General features: G+C 31.7%; 2 protein-coding genes across 3 annotated transcripts in view; both read left to right on the forward strand.

The window, feature by feature from the left end:
* The window catches only part of LOC130440909 (protein stoned-B), a 26,158-nt gene extending 4,328 nt beyond the window's left edge, over window positions 1–21,830 (forward strand). The window contains exons 6-11 of one of the 2 annotated variants that reach the window (XM_056774263.1): window positions 9–123; window positions 179–345; window positions 2,515–2,666; window positions 2,754–2,964; window positions 10,770–10,948; window positions 16,159–21,830. In XM_056774263.1, the coding sequence (XP_056630241.1) occupies window positions 9–123; window positions 179–345; window positions 2,515–2,666; window positions 2,754–2,964; window positions 10,770–10,911 (787 nt within the window). In that variant the 3' untranslated portion in view covers window positions 10,912–10,948; window positions 16,159–21,830. The remainder of the gene's footprint in view (window positions 1–8; window positions 124–178; window positions 346–2,514; window positions 2,667–2,753; window positions 2,965–10,769; window positions 10,949–16,158) is intronic. The other variant, XM_056774262.1, reaches the window with a different exon arrangement.
* LOC130441204 (uncharacterized) lies at window positions 13,862–14,584 on the forward strand. The gene has a single exon (XM_056774773.1). The coding sequence runs from the start codon at window positions 13,862–13,864 to the stop codon at window positions 14,582–14,584; it is 723 nt and encodes a 240-aa protein (XP_056630751.1).
* Window positions 21,831–23,497: the final 1,667 nt, after the last annotated feature.

Here is a 23,497-nt window from a genome sequence, read left to right on the forward strand (position 1 = left end):
GTTTTCAGATTTAAGCCTCCTGATGCCTGTTACATTGAACTGATGAGATTTAGAGTGAGGCCCCCCAAAAATCGAGAACTTCCTCTACAGCTTAAAGCTCAAATATGTGTCACAGGGTTCAAAGTAAGAGAAGCTAATGAAGTTAGGAAAAAATTATTATTATTTTTCAAATTTCCAGGTAGAACTTAGAGCTGACGTTTTGGTTCCGGGATTTGCGTCAAGAAAACTGGGGCAGATTCCTTGCGAAGATGTGATGATACGCTTTCCCATACCAGAATGCTGGATATATTTGTTTAGAGTAGAGAAACATTTTAGATATGGATCTGTTAAATCTGCCCATAGAAGGTGATTCCATAATATTTTCAAATACAATGTCAACCGAAACTCTACAGGTCTATTTTCACGAGGTTAAGTCTAAACGACTTATTTTGCAGACACGAAAAAAAATCTACTAGTATCTATGTTACCATTTGTACGCAATGGACATCTCGAATCATTTTTCACATAAATTCACAACAATCTCATTGATTTTGGTTTCATAAGATGGCAATAGATGAAGTAATACAAAATAATAGGATCAGCTTTCGTAATTTTGGTGGGAAATCTTGCGATTACATTATTAAAAACCAAAGAAAAAAGGTATATATGTAGGTAGATATATGGAGGGTGAAGATACGACTTGCTTGTTAATGTATGAAAATTTGTTGCACCGATTTTGAAAATATAGTTCATCTAGTATTATACTTTGAAATAAAAGACCTAAGTAGGACAACCATGGTTCACAGCTATCAAAATATCGGTACAGTCTTAAAAACTATATATTGCGAATTTGTTTAAACTGCAATCTTTGTGGAATAAATTGGCAGAAATAAACATGGGACAAACCAAGCCTGACTTGATAGGGAATAAATACGCTGCCAATTTCGAAATATCGTCATTGTGGGACTTGCATTATATATATTCCATTCACGATGGCACATATTTCTACCTATAAGTCTACTAACATATTGCAATACTACGAAAACTGACATTATCATTGATTTTCCAACTAAATTTCGCCATGTACGTATGACCTGCCCTCTCATCTACTAAATTTTGGTTTGTGTCTTCAATAGTTCTTCTGATCCTTAATCTTTAGTAAATTTTAGATTGTAGAACATAGGCTGGTTTCAGTTTGGGTAAGTCTTCCTGCTCCCAAAGATCGAACCCTGAAATTTCATATTGCTATGTAGTGAGTAGGTATATGAATAAATATTTCCTCTTCTAACCGACAGAATCTACAGTAACATATTTCACAAGTTTGAGTTTTTTGAGGTATCAATTCAAGAATGTTAGAACTTTTGTTGAAACCCTTCAGTCCATATTTGCTCTAACGCACTAAGTAATTCATAATGAATTCACAATAAGTAATCACATTTATCATATTAAAACTTCCGTTTTATACGATACTTGAATTAATACATTATTAATCATGTCAGAATTAAGTGAACGTGGAAGAGTCACTTTATTAATGATTGCTGATTTTGTGAAAATCGTTACATGATGCCGCCGGATGTTTAATTATACATATCCTGACAGAATTTCTCATATTTCCAAGTCTACAGTGTTTCGAAATTTGAGGAAATTTAATAAAACTGGTAGTGTAAAAAATAATACTTGTTGTGGACGAAATAATAGTTACAAATGTAAACAATATAAGTTTCCTCACAAAACAAATACACTTTTGCGAAGCATTTATAAATGGAAGTGATACATTTATGAGTAATTGTGAGGTTTCCGATAAAATACAGTTTTGCTTCAAGGGATTTGAAAACAGATATACTGGCGTTGCTCTGATAAAATCCGCATTGGATGGAAGGTCATACATAATATACACTGAACATTTGGCATGGAATGGTTTGGAAAATAATAACTCGACCCTTTTTATGGGATATACATTAAATACTGATAGATATTTACAACTTTCACGAGATCAGATAGTACCAGAATTAATTCGTTCGCTTCCTAATCGTGTTAATCATTTAAAGTTATCACAAGAAATTTGGTTTCAGTATGATGGTGCTCCACCTCATTATACTGCTAAAGCTAGACAACATCTGAACACTGTATTTCCGCAGAGACGGGTGAGCCAATGAATTATAATGAGCAAAGTTTATCTCCATTGTATTTTTTTATTTGGGACTATTAGAAGTAGAGTTAATTAAAATCTATAAATTCTACAAATTGAAAATTTAGTTGAATATTAAAGCAAATCTATTGTTATCATCGTGAAACTCGAATTCCATGAATGACATTGATTTTTCTGAAAAAGATTTGTTATTGTAGAATAAAAATTAGAGATATTTGGTAAGGTTTATGGTTGATTAATTAACTGGGCTTTATCCATAATATGCTTATAGTGATTTGATTCAAATATGATTATGACTCTGCTAGTCATGTTTATGTGTATATCACTTTTTTTATCATAAATTATCTGATCATTTCATAGTAAATTTCCATTTTTTCACGTTTTAGAACTGGTAAAATTAAGGGAATCGAAAGGATTTTAGGGACTGTGGAAACTTTACAGGAAAACTTGATTGAGGTGACTTCTGGACAGGCTAAATATGAGCATCAACATCGAGCGATAGTTTGGAGGTGTCCAAGATTACCTAAAGAAGGTCAAGGTAAAAAAAATAATCTTCAGCTCTGAAAATTAGCATAAGTTTACTGTGCTTAAAAAACACACAAACATTAATTTAACGGAATTTTAGGTGCATATACAACTCACAATATGGTTTGTAAAATTGCTCTTACCAGTTACGATCAGATGCCCGAAAAGTTAGCGGAGTATTGTTATGTTGAATTCACGATGCCTGCAACTCAGGTCAGCCATACCACCTGCAGGAGTGTTAGTCTCCAAAATTCAGATAGTGATGAGCCACCCGAAAAATATGTTAGATATTTAGCAAGGCATGAGTATAGGTAAGTAATTTCCACTGAAAATACTAGATTTTCACCCATCATTGACCAACTGGTTTTAGTAAAGAATTAACATAATAATTTTCGGAAGCTGAATGGTGCTCAAAATAGTTAGAAAAACGTTTAACATTATTCAAATAGTTCTTATTCATCTGAATAGGATCATTTTACTCGACTGTTTTATTATGGTGGTCAAGATATTCTTCTTCTTCTCAAAGTGCCATCTTCGGACGAAGGTATTTGATTGTATTGAAATTTCATACGAATATGTTTTGGAAGCTATAACATCTAATGAATTCATTTTTATGACTGACTCTCATAAAGGGCGCTAGTTACACGGTTCGTACCATGTAATATTGAACATAACTATTTCAATATTAGATTTATTATATATTATTTAGATTATAGATAATTTTAAAATCAAAATATTCCGAAAACAGCACACAATATCAAGTTTTGTTAGGAGTCGCTTTTTGGTGAAAAAATTGAATGATGTTTAAGTTCACTCGAAATTTTGCTTAATAATATCTAATATTGAGAAACATATGTCGAATAACAATTGTTAACAACCGTCCAACTAGCGCCCTCTATAAGAATCAAACATTAAAATAAATTCGTTGGATGTATCAGCTTCCAAAATATATTCGTATAAAACTTTAATACAATGCTGCCAGTAGTTGTGGCAAAGTCGAAAAAAAGGGATAATTCTTTTTTTTAACGCCCTTTTTTTTGAATACGGATGGCGTTACGAAAATTTTTTACTGAGCAAACCCCAAATATTTTTCAGTTTTCTATCTATCCTAGAGACGGGATCACAATCATTTTCAATCATCCTCTATTATATTACTAAAGATTTCTATTTTACCACTTTTTACTTATAATTTGAAAGAGTTATCGGCCTGAAAGCTGTATAAGGTGAATGTAAGTAAATAATGTAATATTCGATAACTTTGTCATTTTTTTTCGATAATGAGCATCGTGCCGTCTTTAGAATACAAATTATTGATCATGAAACAATATTTAAAATCATTCTTTCACCAAAATTCACCAAGAAAATCTACTTTACTTCGAAACCTATCTAAGTAAATTCCTAAAGACGTCCCCCCATTGAATATAGCCAAATTCAACTATTCATATTATTCTTTCTCAAAAGCAAATTGAAATTTTCATACAGTATATGACCTCCATCAACATCAATGACAAATTTCTTGAAAATAGGCAAGTTCTAAACAGCTAAAAAAACTGATTATCATGAAAATAATATGATAATAATAATAATCAACCAAAATTGTTACTTGTACCATTATTCAGAATTATTTCACAATGAAAGAATATAGCTTCGTATAAATTTTGTTTACTTCCTCTAAATAACCCTTAGACAACGTGACGACCTAATGGGAACTCATTATTGTTGTTGTTAGTAATTTTCTTAGTTAGGTGAGGAGACTGAAAAGACACACTATCAGTAACCTTTTGAGAACGATCGTTCTATAAACAATATGACTGCCAATATTACAATGACATTACATACTGCTCATTTTACTGTCGTTTGTCGTATTATGAATCAATGAACTGATTAGGAAAGAAAATGGAAAATGTTGAGGAATAGTGGCATGTACCGGGTGTCCCAATAAGAATGGCTCTCGGCCATATCTCAGGACCCGTTTATAGTACAGCTTCGGGAAAAAAAAATTATGACAAAAGTGACCTCGGGAAAAACCTGGAAATTATTCAGAGAGTTGTAGGTTCACCGCCAGAGGGCGTAATTAAATACCAAAAATTATAAAATTAATAATTTACAAATTTTGCCTTATTAAGATGCATTTAAACTATGATTATCATATTCTTCAAGAAATTCAGCGTATATTTCATTTTACAAGTTTTAGTCTATCTCTTCAAATAAGAGGAGGGGGGGAAGCGGGAACTTTATTAGGAAAAACGCCTGTATGTCCAGTTCTACGTAACCTATCTATGCAAACTTAGTCTTCTTGAAGAGAGCTCCTTTTTACTAATGTAAGAGTTATAATTTCGAAGCAACCTAATGAGCAACATATACGCCAGAGGGCGCTATTTATTTATTTTCTTAAATCTAGCTATCCTTGAAAAATGTTAAATGGAAACATGCAGTTTTAATTAAGGAATATAAAAGTAGATTAAATCAGCAACAGAATAGCGAAAACCGCATGTCGATATCTTTTTCGTATTACGGGATATCTTAAGAAATGTGTGAATTTTACATTTTTCTTTAAACATAAATTACTCCGGGTTGACTGAACAGATTTACATTTTTTGACTCCTCAATTGTCTTTCCTTGCTCTATTTTACCCTTAATCCTATAATATCTCTTATACTGATTTTTATAGAATAATTCAGTAATAAAAGAGTATGTGTGTTACTTGGGAATATTGACAAGATCTGAGACAAGTTTCGATAACTGAATTATCATTTTCAGAGACTGGAGATAAGGAGTTTTGAAAATTGAGTAAATCACTAAATATTTCAAAACTGTATTTTCAAAAACGTAACTATTTATATAAATATGATCTAGAGGAAAACGAATACGTCATTTTTTTAACTACTCTAGTAGATATAATGCGAAACCGCTCTCTTGATCAATATTGTAAAAATGTTTATAGTCGTTCGATAGTTTTTAAAAGATCAAAATTTTCGTTAATCAATTTCTGGTTTCGATAGAAAGCTTTACGAATTCAAATTCTTCGATTCTCGACTATTCGCCGCACCAGCGGGTAGCAGATTGAATGTGTTGAATTAATCATATATTCTTTATCACAATTCCATATTCCATCAGCGGATGTGGCTACGACTTCTATAATAATAATATCAGACAGTTCTAAAAGTGGGGTTGGTGACGGAAAATTATCAAGCTCAAAAAGACAGTTTAAATGGAAATAAGTACTATAATAGTCACAACGTCAAAAATCTTGGATTCCTCTCTCAAGCTTGTTGGAGGAAGAAATTAAAAAAACAATGGAATACAAGTAGTTTGTTCTCTTAGTATGTCAGTTATGACATAAGGTTTTCTAAAAACTTTGAAAATGTATATTTGCAAGTTTATTGACAAATTCGATGGAAGGAAAATAGTAAAAAAAAAACATTAATAGCGATAGTCGACCTAAGCTCCTTCATATTCAAATAACAGGTTGGACTATGTACTGAAATAATAAAGCCATTGATAGTATCTGGTGGAATATGGTTACATTCCTCTAACGCTTAGCTCACTTGCAATCTTAGATGAGTTGACACCATTGTGAATAGTTTTATATAATATACTGAAATAATCCTCAATGTTTTCAAATCAAAACAATTGACTGACTAATTCAATCAATCTTATAAGATACGTTGCTTCCAGTGAATCCATTTTGTGCGAAGTGGTTATCAGTAACCAGAACATTTCAACCTAAATCGTATATTGAGTAGAAAATGGGAATAATAACATATTTTATGAGGCAAATTTGACTTGCTCTTTCATGTGATATGCGAAGTAATGGGATGCAACGGTTGATTATTATTCCTCCACAGAAAATTACGGTATCCACTCGATACGGATCAGCTTCGTGGAGGAAATTAATGTTTGCCAATGATGATCTGGTTCTCTCCAGAACTCTTGTCTTTTGTCACCAATACCATTGAGTCCAATTCTGTTTTCATATGTGAATAACACTTATCTCAATTGAGACAAAAGTTAACTCCTATATTCCCGCGTCCATTGGATATGAACAGTACAATGTCTAGGGAAAACAGTTGTGACCACAATGGCCTTCTAATATGTAAATTTTTATCATGAAGTCTTCTTCGAATAGTAGATCTTGATATAACATAGCGTCTCACGGTATTTTGCACCCAATTATGATCTTCCCTTGAGAACACTCGATAATGTCCATTACGCCTTGCTCGATTGGAGAAAGCATTTCACGACCTGGTATTCGATGCACAGTATAATACTGAAAATTTTGTAAAATAATTGATACAACTCTGTTTAATTTCAACAAGTTATCAATATGATTAACTTCTTGTATATCCTTGTGACATTTCTGTAACAAACTAAAAAAGATAGTACAGAATATATACTATGACTATATATAACGAACTAATAAATAACTTTACACAGAGATAGCATTACTAGTATATTATAGAAAGTTTATTTCAATAGTTCGTTATCCGTTGTAAGTTGGTACATGCAAAAAGTTTGAGATTCATCAAAAATAGTTTGTTGGACTGCATGGACGCAGCTTTCAGTTAAATAATTAGGTAAGTGCCTAAAATTATATATTTGATAGTATTTTGTGTATTTTTTCTATTTGTATTCTAGAAAGATTTGTGACAGGTGTTTGTTCCATGTATGAAACATTGATAAGATATGGTGAAAAATATTTATGGTAGCTAATACAAAATTCCTCTTTCTAGGATGTCTTCATGGCGTTATCATTTTCGTGAGAATGAAATTATTGACTTTCTACTTAGTGGTAAAGACAGTGAAGATGACTTTGATAACGACGAGATAATAGTTCCGACTTTGAACCCTATTGTTGATGGTAATGAAATTCCAAATGCTGCTTAGAAAGATGATGAAGTCGTTAAGATGGTGTCCAATTTCGTAGGTGAAGGGCCTAATTCGACGTTATGACAAAAAAATATGAGGTAGATCAACATTGACCTGCCCAAGATTGTTAGGGAATATAATCAATACATAGGTGGTGTTGATTTAGCTGATACTATCTTTATTTTCCAACTTTGTCATTAGTTACTTCGTCACCGTTATCTATTTTTAAAAATTTGTTTAAAGCACTTTTAATTTTTGCACTTTTCGTTTTCTTTTTTAGGTTACTATTGTATTTTCTTCAAAAATCTCTTTTTCGTTTCAGTGGATTCGACATCTAGATTTAGAAACATAAAGTGATAAAATTATAGGCTAATCTATTTTTAATCACATAATATATTTAAATTTTTAATTTTAAAAATAATTGTTTGTTAATAAAGATTATGTTTTATAATTAGTATTTACCTTATTCCACAATTGGTAATTGTAGTTACAATGTACTGCGCTGATAATTATAATGATTAGAAGAATAGCGAACTACAAATGCAAGAAACAATTGACAATAATTGATACTACCATTGGCTAGTACGGCTGCACAACTAGTTGCCTAGTAGATACGTAAAGTAGCTCATGTACATATAGGAATATACTATACTATAGGATAATCCCGATTAAATTTAAAACATTTGACATGAGCTTTTACGGGTATCAGCTTTTCATATTATAAAGTACATATTATACAGGTGCTTCTATATTCGATTGACAACGCTCTACCACAGAGAGATCTCCATTTTTTACGCCACTGGAGCGAATTCTTTTTTCAATTTTGTCTTAAATTGCCTGATTATTTTTAGTGAAAAAACTAATAACCTTTTATGGACTAAAATGTACGGTGTTGTAGAAATTGGCCTCTAAACAAAAATCTGCAAACAAATTAATTGATTAAACATTTAGTTTCGAATAATGATCAAGCGTATTCAGTTCAAGACAAATAAAAATTATTCATATTCTCAATTTCAAATAAAAATATATTACAATAATTACAAAATTGTCAATGAAAATGATATTAGCATGTTCATTTTGCTGCAGCGGCAAGAAATTACTGAAACTGACGTTTTAGAGAAAAATGGATTGGTTGGGGTGGACCCAATTGTTGGCCTCCAAGGTCACCTGACTTGAATCCTATCGATTTTTTCGTATGGGGTTACATAAAGTCCTTAATGTACGAAACAATCATTGAATGTGAACAAGATCCAATAGCTAGAATTCAAGCTGCAGCGGAAATCATTCAATCCCATCCAAATTTATTTCCAAAGACACGTTTTTCACTGACAAAACGGTGTAATAAGTGTATTGAAGTAAGCGGCCAACAGTGTGAACAACTACTGTAACTTTGTCAAGTTTGTCATTGTTGTAATACGGTTAATAAGTTTAATTTGTGCTATTATTATTTTTATTTTCATTGCCAATTTTGTTATTATTGTAATTTCTGTTTGAAATTGAGATTATGAATTTTTGTTTAAAACTACTTACGTTCAATCATTATTCGAATTAAATAAATAATTTATTAATTTGTAAATTACTTACGTACTTGCAGACTTTTGTTTAGAGGACAATTTCTACAACGCCGTTCATTTTAGCTCCATAAACGGTTATTTGTCTTTTTACTAAAAATCATCTGGCAATTTAAGACAAAATTAAAAAAAGAATTTGCTCCGGTGCCGTAAAAAATAGGCGAATAAAAGTAACAACTAACCGTATCAGCGCTAGATTTTTCAAAGTTTGTTCATGTCAAAATATTTCATTAGGTCACCCAATTTGAAAAAAAAATTTAAGACGTTCTTGATTTATGGCAAATTTTTGATTTAAAATTTTGAACACCCTATATCTCAGCAACTAGGCCCCGTAAAGGTTCGTATTCCTATATCAAAATGAATAATTTATTGAGATCTCTCTGGGGTAGAAAGTTGTAGGTCGAATATAGAAACACCCTGTATAATAATAAACACATTAATAAATCTCATCAAGCAGACAAACTTAAAATAAATATATTTTTAATTATTTGAATAAGTTATAATTTCTCGCTTATCGTCAAAAGCAATTTGCTCTAAATAACGAAATTTTTTGGAGATTACTCCTTAAGAATCGATTTGCATATATAAGGAGCCCGGTATGAGAAAAATGTGAGGAGTAAAATCTATCGATGAATGACCTCGTTACGTTTTTGGTGCGCACCCTATGCGCAACTTTCTAATTTGTCAGTGTCGACATACTTATATTGCTGTTTTTATTATAAATATCAATAATTAATATTGTTATTGTGAAGTTTCAATTTTTATCATTGTGTTCCGCTAAAGTGAACTGAAAGTATTTTCAAATAACTATGGCAGAAAGAGGTGTAGATGATATTGCCGGAACATCTAACAAACACGTGGTTGCAAGGTACGTTATAATTCATGTATCATATGTATGAGCATGTGCAATTTGTATTTATTAAATATTTTAATAATTATCGATGTAGTTCATATAAATATATATTTGAAAACAACACATAAAATTAGATAATCAACCTAATATGAATTATCGAGATTATTGACTATTGTAAAAAGTTTAATGTAAAATATTTCGTCGATTAGTTATAATAAATGTATATGAAATGAATAAATTGAATAAATATATATTTATATATGTATATTATTTTCATTAATTAACAAATTTACCCTTTTATACAGTATCAATCTTTTTTAAGTTAAATAAACTCTTTTTGCGTTTGGTTAGATTATCGAACTTAAGGAGTAAACTCCAGACGTGCGTCGGAGCTGCCACACACAATTTTTTTTATTCATTTTAATAGTAACGCTCGATTTGCCCCAATCACTCGAATCGCCCTTTATCCGGCTCGGGTTGTATTTTCTATTGTACTCCAATAACGAAATAGAAAAATGTAACAGGCCGATTGGCATATTTCACTTTTCATATTGAAACACTGCCAACTCTGTATCCTTTTAAAAAAATGCACCATCTGTTGCAACCAGAAGCAAGTTATAATACGCACAAAAATATTACAATGTAACGATTTATTACGGACCGGGTGGCCTATTATAAGCTTTGTGATATTGTTACAAAGATAGAGTTTTTTTAAAAATGATAAGACACATAAGAACATGAACTGATATTCAACCCATAAAACATGACATAATTTCAGAATGTTTAAAAGCAACCCAGCTGTTATCATTACTTCAAATTTTAGGGTTGGTATAGAACACACTGAGGGAGAATCGCCTAATGCTTATGCTTCAGCTACTTACGTTCCAAAACCTGCCAATCCACCGCCCACGGCTCAAGCAGAAATTCCAAAAGTGGTGGAGGAGTCCAGTTCCGATAGTGATTAATCAGGATTCTTGGGAAAGTTTAGCTACATTATTACGAGTAATTATACTTTTTTTCTATTACAATTCATGTATGCAAGTTACATGATTTATACAAGGAGTTTAATAGTAAAATTTCAGCTTGTATCATATTCTTTAGAAATAGACGTGTAAACTCTCAAGAATAATTAATAGCTGCAAAAGTTTAGTTGTAGATACTTAAAGAATTTAAGATAGTTTTGATGATAAGAATAATCAGGTAAATCTTAAGCCTTTTAAGTTATCAATAAAGAGAAAATGTATAAGAAAATATGAAACAAAATTTAAAAGTGTTAAAAGTGTTCGATTAAACCGGGAATATCTACGCATTTTTTGAGCTCATTTAATTACGAACTATATTTTTTTCACTTTCATATAAATTTGATATTTATTCATTATTTGTAAGCCTAATAGAAAAGTCAAACTATCAAACATTATCAACTAACTTACCTTTTATAAGCATGAAATCCTGGATAAAGTCATGTAGTACATAAATCCTTATAAAAGCTATCCATCGGCTTAACCATCAGATTTTTTTGATATGAAGTAGATCCGTATTGATTATGTGAAATTAGTTTTGTTCTCCATATGAACAGAACATTCCAATTGAGTTCTTATTCTACTTAGATAGAGGCTTAATCATCAGATACTATTCGTATTCGGTGTTTGTCAATGTAAGGTACTTTGATAGTTCTTTTTATATTTCAAAATGACCATTAATATTACGAATAAAGACAACATAACTAAGTGAATAGTGATTCTTTATGCTTTATGTTTACCAAAATGCAGTGGTGAGAACTGAAACCGGTGACACAAAACCATACAGCATCAAAAGAAGTGTACGACAGGGATGCGTATTGTCTCCTCTACTATTCAATATATATTCAGAAGAAGTTTTTGCCAGATCGTTAGATGAAGCAAGAGAAGGTGTTAAAATTAATGGAAAAATTCTTAATAATATAAGGTACGCTGATGTCACGGTCTTAATGGTTCAGTGAACAGGATATCTAAGCATTCTTGGATCACATGAAAATTATAGGAGAAGGTCAAAAAAGCCTAAACCATGATTATCTCTAAAACATCCAACCATCCTCCCATGTCTATCAACGTAAATGGTGGTATCATCGAAAATGTCGGGAAATTTGAATATATGGGGTGTTGGTTAACAAAAGATATAGACCCAGATACATAAATAAAATTACGCATCAAGCAAACAAGAATATCTTTCTAAAAATGAGACATTTGTTTACATCCCGAACACTCGACCTTAAAATCCGGTACCGGACGGTGAAATACAACAACTTATTATACGGAACGGAGATTTGGATCTTCAAGGTGACCTCACTAATGCCCTTAAAGAGTTTCGAAATGTGGATCTTTTGGAGGACTCTGAGAATAAGTAACGCAAAGAATAGGCACCGACAGGGAACTTATAGAATTAATAAAAACTCGAAAAACCACGTATCTGGGAGACATATTAGAAATGACAAATACAGACAATCTGATCCAAGGGAAAATAGAGGGAAAACGTGGTCCTAGCAGACCACAGGCTTCATGGCTGAAGAATATTCGTATTTGGACCGGTTTAGATTCTCACACGCTGATAAGAAGAGCCAGAGAAAGAAATGACTTTGCTGGGGTTACCTCAAACCTTCGTTAGAAGAGGGCACCCAAGGAAGAAGAAGAAGGCAATCCAAATTTCTATATGAATAAAGTAACAGTTTAACAACAACATGACAATTTGATTTCTGTAAGAAATCAATATTAAAACTATTTCTATTAAATAAATAACAATCATAATGTAATGATGGAGCCATAACCTATTTAAATAAAAAGTGAAGTGAACTATGAAAGGTGGTAAAACAAAAACGCATCAGACTTGGAATAACAGGTCAAGTAATTTTGACTATGAATGAATGGTTGAAAATTTGAGTTGTGAAATAAATATTTACGTGAATTGAAGTGAAGTTCAATTACTAATGCCGCGACCAAGACGATCGAATCTTTCTCGACAAAGCTCTTGTTCGTATGTATACAGTTCATCCAAAGAATGATGAGTGCTTGTATTTGCGGTTGTTGCTGGTAAATGAGCGTGGGCCAACGTCATTTGAGAAACTACGGACTGTTAATGGTGTAAAATTCCCAACATATCCTACTGCATGTGAAGAACTGAACTTATTACAAAACGATACCCATTGGGATACGACAATCGCTGGAGCCATTATTTCTACATCTCCAAGTCAGATACTCACATTATTCGCTATCATAATTTCGATATGCTTTCCATTAAACCCATGTAACCGGTGGCACAAATACAAGGATAATATGCCAGAATATGTCAAATTCGTATCAGTTCCAGAAATCACGATGTTGAGATGAATAAGGAGATACATAATCGTGCTTTACTCTTGATCGAATATATGTGTTACATCATGTGCGGTAGTTTATTAATCAGATTAGGAATGCCAGGGCCAATTCATGAAATGAATGACGCATATAATCGAGAATTGGAACGGTAACGTGATGTACCCCTGTTGAATTCCCAACAAAAGGAAGTGAAGGCCATCGATCATGGCAATGGTGGTTTATATTTCCTAGATGCCCCTGATGGAACAGGTAAGACATTCCTCATGTCAGTGGTTTTAGCCACTGTTCGTGCGAGATCCAGCATAGCGGTTGCAGTTGCTTCTTCTGGAATAGCAGCCACATTGTTAAAAGGATGCCGTACGGTTCATTCAGCATTAAAATTACTGTTAAATCTTTAAACTATTGAAGAGCCAACGTCTAATATTGCAAAAAACTCAGCAATGGCCAAAGTTTTATCGGTATCGAAAATCATCATCTGGGACGAATGCACTATGGCGCATAAACATGCATTAGACTTAACCGAACATTGAAAGATTCACGCAATGACTGGAGATATTTTGGAGGTGCAATGATTTTACTGTCTGAAAATTTCCGCCAAACACTACCAGTAATTCCAAGATCTACGGCTGCCGACGAAATGAACGCTTGTCTCAAATCGTCGAATCTATGGCGCTATGTGAAGAAACTGCAGCTGACACAAAACATGAGAGTTGCATTGCTTAATGATACATATGCCGAAGATTTCTCTGAGCAATTGCTGACTATCGATAATGGTCAAGTACCTGTCGATGATTCGAGCAGATTGATATCATTTCCAAATAATTTCTGTAATTTTGTCTCATCAAAAGACGAACTTATCAACAATGTATTTCCAAACATCATTTCTAACTACAAAAATAATGAATGGTTGAGTGAGCGAGTAATTTTAGAGGCTAAGAATAAAGATGTAGATGTCCTGAACTACATAATTCAAAATAAGATCATTGGAACAATGCATTCATTCAAATCTATTGACTGCGTCACAAATGAAGATGAAGCCACCAACTATTCAATTGAATTTTTAAACTCCTTGGATGTGCCTGGCTTACCACCGCACAATTTACGCCTAAAGGTTGGCTCCGTAGTAATCATGCTTCGAAACATAAACCAACCAAAACTGTGCAACGGTACGCGTTTGGTGCTTAGAAACTTGATGAGCAATGTAATTTACGCGACGATACTGAAAGGAAAATTCAAAGGTGTAGAAGTTCTCATTTCGAGGATCCCGATGATCCCAACCGATGCCGGTTGAATTTAAAAGACTTCAATTTCCGATCCGTTTTGCATTTGCCATGACCATCAACAAATCATAATGCCAATACTTGAAAGTTTGTGGTTGGAATCTAGAACATTCATGTTTTCCAATGGTCAATTATATGTGGCATGTTCACGGGTCGGAAGACCATCTGCGTTGTTCGTTTTTGCGCCTGATAATGAAACAAAAAATGTCGTGTATCACAAGGTACTTAAGTGAAGAGCAGCCTATGTACTAAAATACAGAAACAATAATGAATGATTAATGTATTTAATTATTTTTTTATTTTCTAATAAAAAAAGTTAACTTAATACATTCGAAAATCGGCTTATTTATTGCATTTAAGGCGGAACAGGGTTCGCCGGGTCAGCTAGTAAGATATTAAGATATGAATTATATATTAGCCACATTAAACCAACATTATTTAATAAAATTATCATCAGTGGAATGTTTCGATTTCTTGGTAACTTCCCCATTTTAAGCCTTTTATGAATAAATCTCAACCGTAATTGATGCGCAACACGCCTCGTCGGACATGCATGACAATAGAAATCATAGAAAAATATAGCGTGTTAAATTTTTGATATGCTCAGTAGCATTAAGTGCCTTTAATTATCAGAAAAACGAACATTGATAGAGAGCAGTTATTTCCCTCCCTGGAAAATATAAATAATGGATATATTTTGGTAGTGGGCATCATCAGTGTTACAGGTTTTCTGTGATTTCTTATAACCTTTTGAACTCGTTCATCAGCCAAATCACCTACACTAAGGAATAGTACATCCGCAGCTGTACCTGTCCTATTGTCCACTTAAATTTTCATCAAACTCTTTGCTTCGGCGCGTCATTCTCTTCTCTTCAATTTTTCTCAAGAAAAATATCCAAGCCCCAGCGCTGAAGTAGAAAATATTCGTGTATCAAGGTTATTCTCGAACAAAAACCATATCCCACAATAAATTTCCGTTATTCATGCAAATAAAAAACCCAATGATCGTATATGATATCGAAACCTATTGATTTGTACCTACTCAGGGCGATTTGCAAATCGCCGTATCTTGACATGATTGTTGTAAAAAAAGCGATGAAAAAAGATTCCACATATCTATGACCATAATAGTGGCACTACTAAAGAATTTGAAACAAAGCTGTGAAGTTATATCTCTATTTGTTTTAATTAGTATCTGAAGGATTTCTTGGCTGAAACATGTCAGTCTCAACCTAGATGGGGTTGATATGTAGAAGTTTCAATCGACTTTTGTGCCTCTTAAAAATTTTAAACAAAAATATTTGACGATTTAAAAAATTTCAATAATCGACCAAATTTCGTAAAAGAAATGAACAGAATAGCAAATAATAAAAGCACCATCAGAAAAATATATTACGATTTAAGTTTCCTCAAGATGTCGTTCTAAGCTATAGAGGCTTGAAAAAAATTGAAATCTAAGAGGAAATTTCAGACCACTGTGGAATAGAATTTAGCTATTTTGTTCAGCTTAAAGATAATACCTCTAAAATTGTAAAATGAAACATCAAATATCATGCAACACTTATATTAACGAATTTTTATTCAGCAGGAATGGACATGCTTCACCTCAGCAAAGTTTCTCAAAGAGATAATAATTTAGTCACTGACCTCTCTCGGGAAAAATCAGGAGCTTTCGAATGCATTTATTTGGTAAGCTCTATGCTATCACAAAGTCTAGGTTAGTGAAAATGAGCTGATTTATATGATTTAGTTATAATTAGTATAGGATTTACATATACTACAGTTCTAGAACATTCAAAAATTAGACAGTTAATTTTTTTATAATGGTGCAATGGGTACAGAAATTATTGTGAAAATAAACACAAATTCAATGTGAATATTGTCTATACAATCTTCTATTGTAGTTTAGATTATATCTCATGAAACATTTATGTATCTGGTAGTTACATAGAACTTCTCTTTCTGTTTTAAGCCCTTGAGAACTATATAGACACCATAGTCCAACAAAGAAATTCCTCAGCTGCATTATAGGTATATATATAGGAATAAACATTCGAATTTAAGCACCAGCTGAAAAATCTGAACTTATTTAATTGAACTTTAAAATATCGGTAGTAATTTGTCATAAATAATCACTGCTATGTTTGCTATTTGACGAATAATTTGGGGTGAAATAGCTCCAACAAAATATCAATAACAACTGGTTTAATTAACATCAACAATTCTTACATGCTAATGGGGAAACTACATTTATTGCAGTACCTGGTAAACTCTTCACGTCAAACATCTTTCTGTTAGAAATTACTTTGTCGATTGATTGAAACAAATATCTTGTCGATAACTGAAGTTTCTTATTTGGAAAAAAATTATCATTATTTGTTGTCATTATTATCAAATTTAATGGATTTTCGTCTTCGTAAATGTATCCGAGGTGTACATAATAGACGATGAGGCTATAGCTATACTTTACCAACAACGTTTATAAAAAATTTCTTTCTCAAATATTCATAATTGCGACCACATTACAATGAATTTTGAATGTCATTGTTTGTAGGTATTATTCTAAGTATTCATCTTATCGTATAGACCCTGCTTAATATTTGTATTAATTATTTATCACAATCTGCTGTTAATATAAATATTGGCCTTCTTCTCTTTCTAAACTAAAGAATGAAATATGACAATTGTTATTATTTCATCAATTACTAAACAAAACTTGAACTAAAAAATACAATCAAATTTAAAATACAGTAGAATTTTACGTACAATTGATATAGCTAACTAATTTCAATTTTTACTTATTGGATTGTAATTATATCCTGCGTTGAAACTATTTACTGAGTAAATGGTATCCTCATGAATTTTGAACCCGCTAAATCCAAAAATGCCGGGCATTTTTGGAGAAGAACTGGAACAATGACAATTGCTTGAACAAATTATGAACACACAATTTTTTTGTTCGAACAATTTTTTTATGTAATTATAGCCCATTTTCAGAAGATAAGGTCTCTTGTCATTTTTCCGTATAATGCATATTTGAAAATTTATAAATTTTTGTAATTTGAAAAATCGAAGATTTTTACTAACTTTCGATATTAATAACTTTTGTGTAACTGGACATTTTTTAAAATTGAAAAATATGCCTCGATCACCGCGCGCCGAACACAGGTGGCTCTGTTCTGGTGCGCTTTTTATGTCGCTAATTTACTATCTAACTTAAAAAAAAGATCAAATAAAAAACTTTGGCATCAATATTAACAATATGATTCCATTATATAAGCTCTCTAATTACAAGATCAAACAAATTACAACCTGGATTATTGGAATAGAACGCATTTAAACAAATATTAATTTTTTAGTAACTTTTAGTTGTTAGATTACAAGTTGACTTTATTATCATTGAGCCAATTGAGAAAATGAAATAGAAAGTTTGTTGTTCGATTTAGAAAATTAGTCATTAATATGAAATAATGACACTTCGATTTTAGGTATCTTAGAGGAATGTATGAATCCTTGTATAGAATTGACTGAACAGTACCTCACTAATGTTTATAAAAAAATACCGTATGTGACTTTTGACCAGCTTTGTTATTGGGTTTATCTCGAAAAATGTGATGTCACTGAATTCCCTCTTACTTCAGTATCTATCAAGTTACATATAATTAGAGCAGCTGGATCCACTTCTGTATGGATATGAAGCTCAGCATGTTTTATCAATTCCAAAGCGAGTGCACATATTATTGCCTCCTATCGATGAATCCGTATCAAGTTGTCGAGGTAAATTTCCGAAAAATCTTGCTGTTGCGTCAGAGCTGACCTTAATTTTGTTGATTATGTTCTTATAATAAAAATCAAAATAACGTGTAAAATTAAATTAAATAATACTGAAGCATTGGACAACAGCTTGTGCGTAGACATGTAATACTGACTATGATATAATGTACATTAAATATTTATTCAATAAGATAAATTTTGCAAAAAAATTTCGAAAAATATATTCTTTTCCATGATTTGAGAATATTTCAATTGATCTCTTTTTAAAGCAGATAGTAAATTAACGACATAAAATGCGCGTCAGAACATATTCGCCCAATCGCAATAAGTGCCAAAAACCGGACCTGCACTAATATCGAAGTATACCAATTTGTAGAGTAAGGTTCAAAGAACAAGTACTATTTTTCAATTTTAAAAAATGTTGAGTTGGTCAAAATGTATTAACATAGAAAGTTAGTAAAAACCGTCGATTTTTCGACATTCAAAATTTATAAATATTTAAATATGCATTATACGGAAAAATGACAAAAATGAGCCATATTTGCATAAAAAAATTGTCCAAACAGAGAAAAACAATTTGTTTATTATGTGTTTAAACAATTGCGATTCAAACAAAACGTACCAGTTTTTCGCAAAAACGTCGGGCATTTTTGGATTCAGCGGCTCAAAATACATAAGAATACCACTGTTGTATCCTTGTCCCTATGATTGCACACGGCAGCATTGATCACTCCCGGACTAATTCTCCTGTAAGAAATTATTTATTTTATTATTTATATTAGTCTCAAAATTTATTTTGTTGGTCAAAGAAAGATAAATATAAGAGGTTTGTAATAAATGATATAGCAATATATAAGGATATATATTACATAAATACTCTAGAGCAAAATGAAACAGGTTGTTTTCTTATCTGTTAGTTTAGGCATAAACAATAAAAAAAATATCCATGTGTTTTTAATATATGTACTGTATAAACGAATTAACAAATAACAGCACTACGTAGGTTATGTTATAAATTTGTTTATGTTCATTTGCAAAATGTACCTTATGTTCCATCATTTAAATTTTTTTGAATATCAGAATGTTTAATAGGTATACTAACGCACAATAGTAGAAAGGATTAAATCAGAATAACGAAAAAATAAATAATTAATACACGTCCGTATTTATGAATGCAGTAATGCTGTCATTTTAAATCGAAGTTATACCTATTGAATATTTAATATATACCAATAAATGCTTCTTCTAAATGTATATATATCAAAATAACTGTAGAGAGTAAAAGCATTATCGAAGAAAGTCTCATTTTCAAATATATGTAAAATAATTAGAAAAGTACGAAAAATATTGAAATCAAGGGATCGGGTGATTGAAGGAAGACTTATTTATGGATAAATTTCAAAAATAAAATGCTAATAACTTCACTTCATATGAGTACATAACACAGGGGTGGGGCAGGGGCACAGATTACTGTTCAAAAATTCCCAAAATTATGGGAAACTCTTGAGAATACCAACATTAACCATACCCTCACAAAGGCCATCAGGAACTTATATAGAGATGCAGCAAAAATTGGGAATAAAGTATCGGAATCCTTCACAGTCAACAAATGCCTTAAACAAGGGTGTTGTATCTCACCAAATTAAAAAAAAAAAGAAATGCAAAGGAATGAGGATCCAAATGACACACAATGACACCTGTTTATACATCCTCCAATTTGCAGTGGATCAGATAATATGTGCAAACGACATAAATGATTTAGAATATATGGCACGTAAACTAGAAGAAGAATATGGAAAATGGGAAGTACAGATGAACATAGTAATTATGTATAGAAGAGGAAACAACTCACATATAACTAGAAAACAACGAAATTATAACGGGATGTGAGAACTATAAACATTTAGGAGTTAGTTTTGACAAAAATGGGACGAATGATATTGAAATAGAATGTAGAATAAACAGAGCGAGAACAATAGTCAAATCACTGAATTTAATACTGTGAACTAATAAATGAGGAAAAAAACACTGCATCAATATTTTCATTAGTTGGAAGCTGATGTTACGAAATGTTTTCTTTCTCTATTAATCAATTTCACTGTGTGAAATTTTCTTAATCGCCACATGTTTCGTGAAATAACATCTATTGAGATACAATCTGCCATCACTTTTGCATAGAGACGATATGCTGTTTCTTTCTTTCTGTGTTTGGTACTATTATGATGTTAGTGGATTATGAATATGATTTACTGACCTACCAAAAAGAATCCGTACCATTGTATCTCAAACGAGTATAACTCAGCATCACTCTGTGATACATTTTTTACCGCAATACTTCCCAGTCAGAGTATATTAGTTTACTCTCACGTGATAAAAATTAAAAATGAATCAACGTGACTATCACCGAGTATCCGACGAAGATTATGAAGAGATTGATGCCACAATAAAGTGAGAATTCGTGGTATCAACAATCGAATACGAAAATAATTTTTTAACGGTACACTTGAGTTAGGAATCCGGAGGAATATTTTTTAAATTAATTAATTCTGATTTATTAAATAAAATTCCTTCTTTATATTTGATATTATCAAAGGACCGTTATTTAGAGGTAAAAATTACTTTTCTGATTATACATCCTCAAAAAACGCGACTAGGCTCTCTTATGAGTTGCATTGGCTGAGAGATTGTCGACCACGGCTTGGTCTTCAAAAATCATGAGCAAGATCAGGCTCGCCCACTTAATTGTGTGATCTGTATTATTATTTAGCTCTTATAAGTATACCGGTGTAGCAACGAGTCTAAAGCTCAGGTATTTTTTCGAATACCTACCGTCGTCGAATTGATTGTAAAAAATACTACCCGATAGTGAAAATGAGATTTTTTGGTTGTAAGAGAAGACTACTCTATTGATAATTATCGATTTGTGTAAAGTGATCCCTAATTTATTACATATCTCAATGTATAAATGAAGTGTTAGCTTTTGTTTATTTAATATGGAAAATACAACTAGAACCACCAAAGACAAATAATAAATTTAGTATAAGAAAAGTAGTAGATATTGATGTATATTTTATTGTTCTGTTAATGATTTTTGAATATGTAGGAATATATATTTAATGTTAACTAGTTTTACCGATATAATTTTTATATTTAATTATTATTTTCGTGGGGTCCATTTTGTCTCGACAATGTAATTTATTCATTAAAAATATTAAAAATGTAGAAATGTTATTTTGGAACAATTATATGATTAGACTAAAATTGACCCCTCCTTCTTTTATCGGATTTGTCGAAAAAGGCATCTCCAATGAGTCGAAACCTAGTCACTAATTTTAAGAAAAATATATATTAAATAAAAAAATATGATAGAATTCAATGTAACTGGATATTATGTGGGAAATAAATCGTTAGTTTTAAAACTAGGTATAAAAAAGTATGTAAATTCATGTATCTAATAGATAATAAACAGTATTGAAGCTTTTAGACAATTTATCTCTTCAATCATCAATTTATGAGAAAATATTGATACTATAGATTCCATTTGACACGGAAATCGACGCTCTGTATTTTTAGGAATCTCAAATCCAGAATAAAGTTTGTTACTTTCTCTATTTCTAATTCTGCTATTGTTTCGATGCAATCTGTTGTATCGTCCTGCAATATTTGACACTGTTTCCCGTCAAGACAGGACAACGACAGTGCGAAAGCTCGATCTTCTCTTATTTTCTGATTCTCTTTCTACATATAGTTGTCTATTGACACTTCCAGTATTTAGAGTCTTATGCTAACAGTACAATGCTAAGTAGTTACTCCAATAGTCTTTTGGATTGATTGTTTCATGAATGTTGTTATCTTTTTTGTTTTCTTTCTATTGATTCTTAGCCAAATCACTCCAGATATCGTGCAATCACTTCTATGTCCTGATGTTTTAATCTGATTTTTGTGTCAATTCTTTTTATAATTCTCTTGGTTATAGCACCGTTATTGTATCCTCTCCACTCGTCCCACTTTTAGCAAGCATATTAGTCCAGGTAACAAGCAGAAACTTACTCCAATATCATGAATTCAGGACAGTTTCTGTATCGATTGTTTTGTTTCTTTTTGAATCACCACTTTTTTTTGGTAACCTAGCAGCTTTCCTTAATGCATATATTTCCGCTTGACTGATATGAAATCCATTTTTTAGTCTATAATGCTTTTGGATGTTAAGATCCTTTGAAAGTACATGAGTTCCTGTACCTTTTTATATTATCAAACTATCTGTGAAGATTGATATTTCATTATCTCTTTTCATCTCATTTTTATCCGATCCTTTTAGTAATCATAGTCCGTGTTCCATGCTTATTTTTCTCCCTTTCCTGCAGAATAGTTTTATAACCATAATGTTTTTGTATGTGAATCTACAGAATTGATAATTGAAAAAATTCTAATAACTCAGGAAGAATTCTGTATTTTTTAAAAGACAATCATTCAAAATGAAATAACAGAGCTTGCATTGACCATAGAAACTGGTTCTAAGTAATGTTTTACTTAAAATCCCAGCCAGTTGATATTTCTCAATGGATGATTCTGTACACTGGACTAATAAAAAAAAGTTTGAAACTTTGAAAGAAATCAGTCTATGAATTGAAATTGACTGGACCGAAAATCATTAGGGGTGTAAATTTTAGTTGAGTCACTCGATATATTACCGATAATACCGATATATTATATATAGGTTCGCAAACTTCGACTTTTTCTTCTTTTAGATGAAGAAGAGGAGCGGAGAGAAGTGGGTATCATATAAATAGAATTAGAATTGAAATCACTCTTTAATAGATTTGAACCACAAATACACAATATATTAATAGATTTTCTCTTATTCGCAACCTCTTCCTCCATAGGTGTGAAGGTGACATTTCTTCTATAGTTGCTTCAATCATTTGCTTCATGTTTGGCGCGTTTCTAATTCAGACGTCTCTTTATTTGGTTATTTGCTTATTTGCAATTCTGTATTCCATTTCTTTTTGGGCCTGGCTCTCCTCTTCTTTTTGTTAGTTTCAGTTTCCAATATCACTTTAACTGTTGTTTTCCTTCTTTCTTACAATGTGTCAAAGCCATCTCAACTGTTATTGTTCGATTTTCTCTCACTACCCTTAATACATTCAATT

The sequence above is a fragment of the Diorhabda sublineata genome, chromosome 3 (genome assembly GCF_026230105.1).
Source record: "Diorhabda sublineata isolate icDioSubl1.1 chromosome 3, icDioSubl1.1, whole genome shotgun sequence".
Taxonomy (NCBI): domain Eukaryota; kingdom Metazoa; phylum Arthropoda; class Insecta; order Coleoptera; family Chrysomelidae; genus Diorhabda; species Diorhabda sublineata.

What these genes read in the sequence shown, in the direction of transcription:
- LOC130441204 (XM_056774773.1), top strand. Translation starts at nt 13,862, where the DNA reads ATGATTTTACTGTCTGAAAATTTCCGCCAAACACTACCAGTAATTCCA.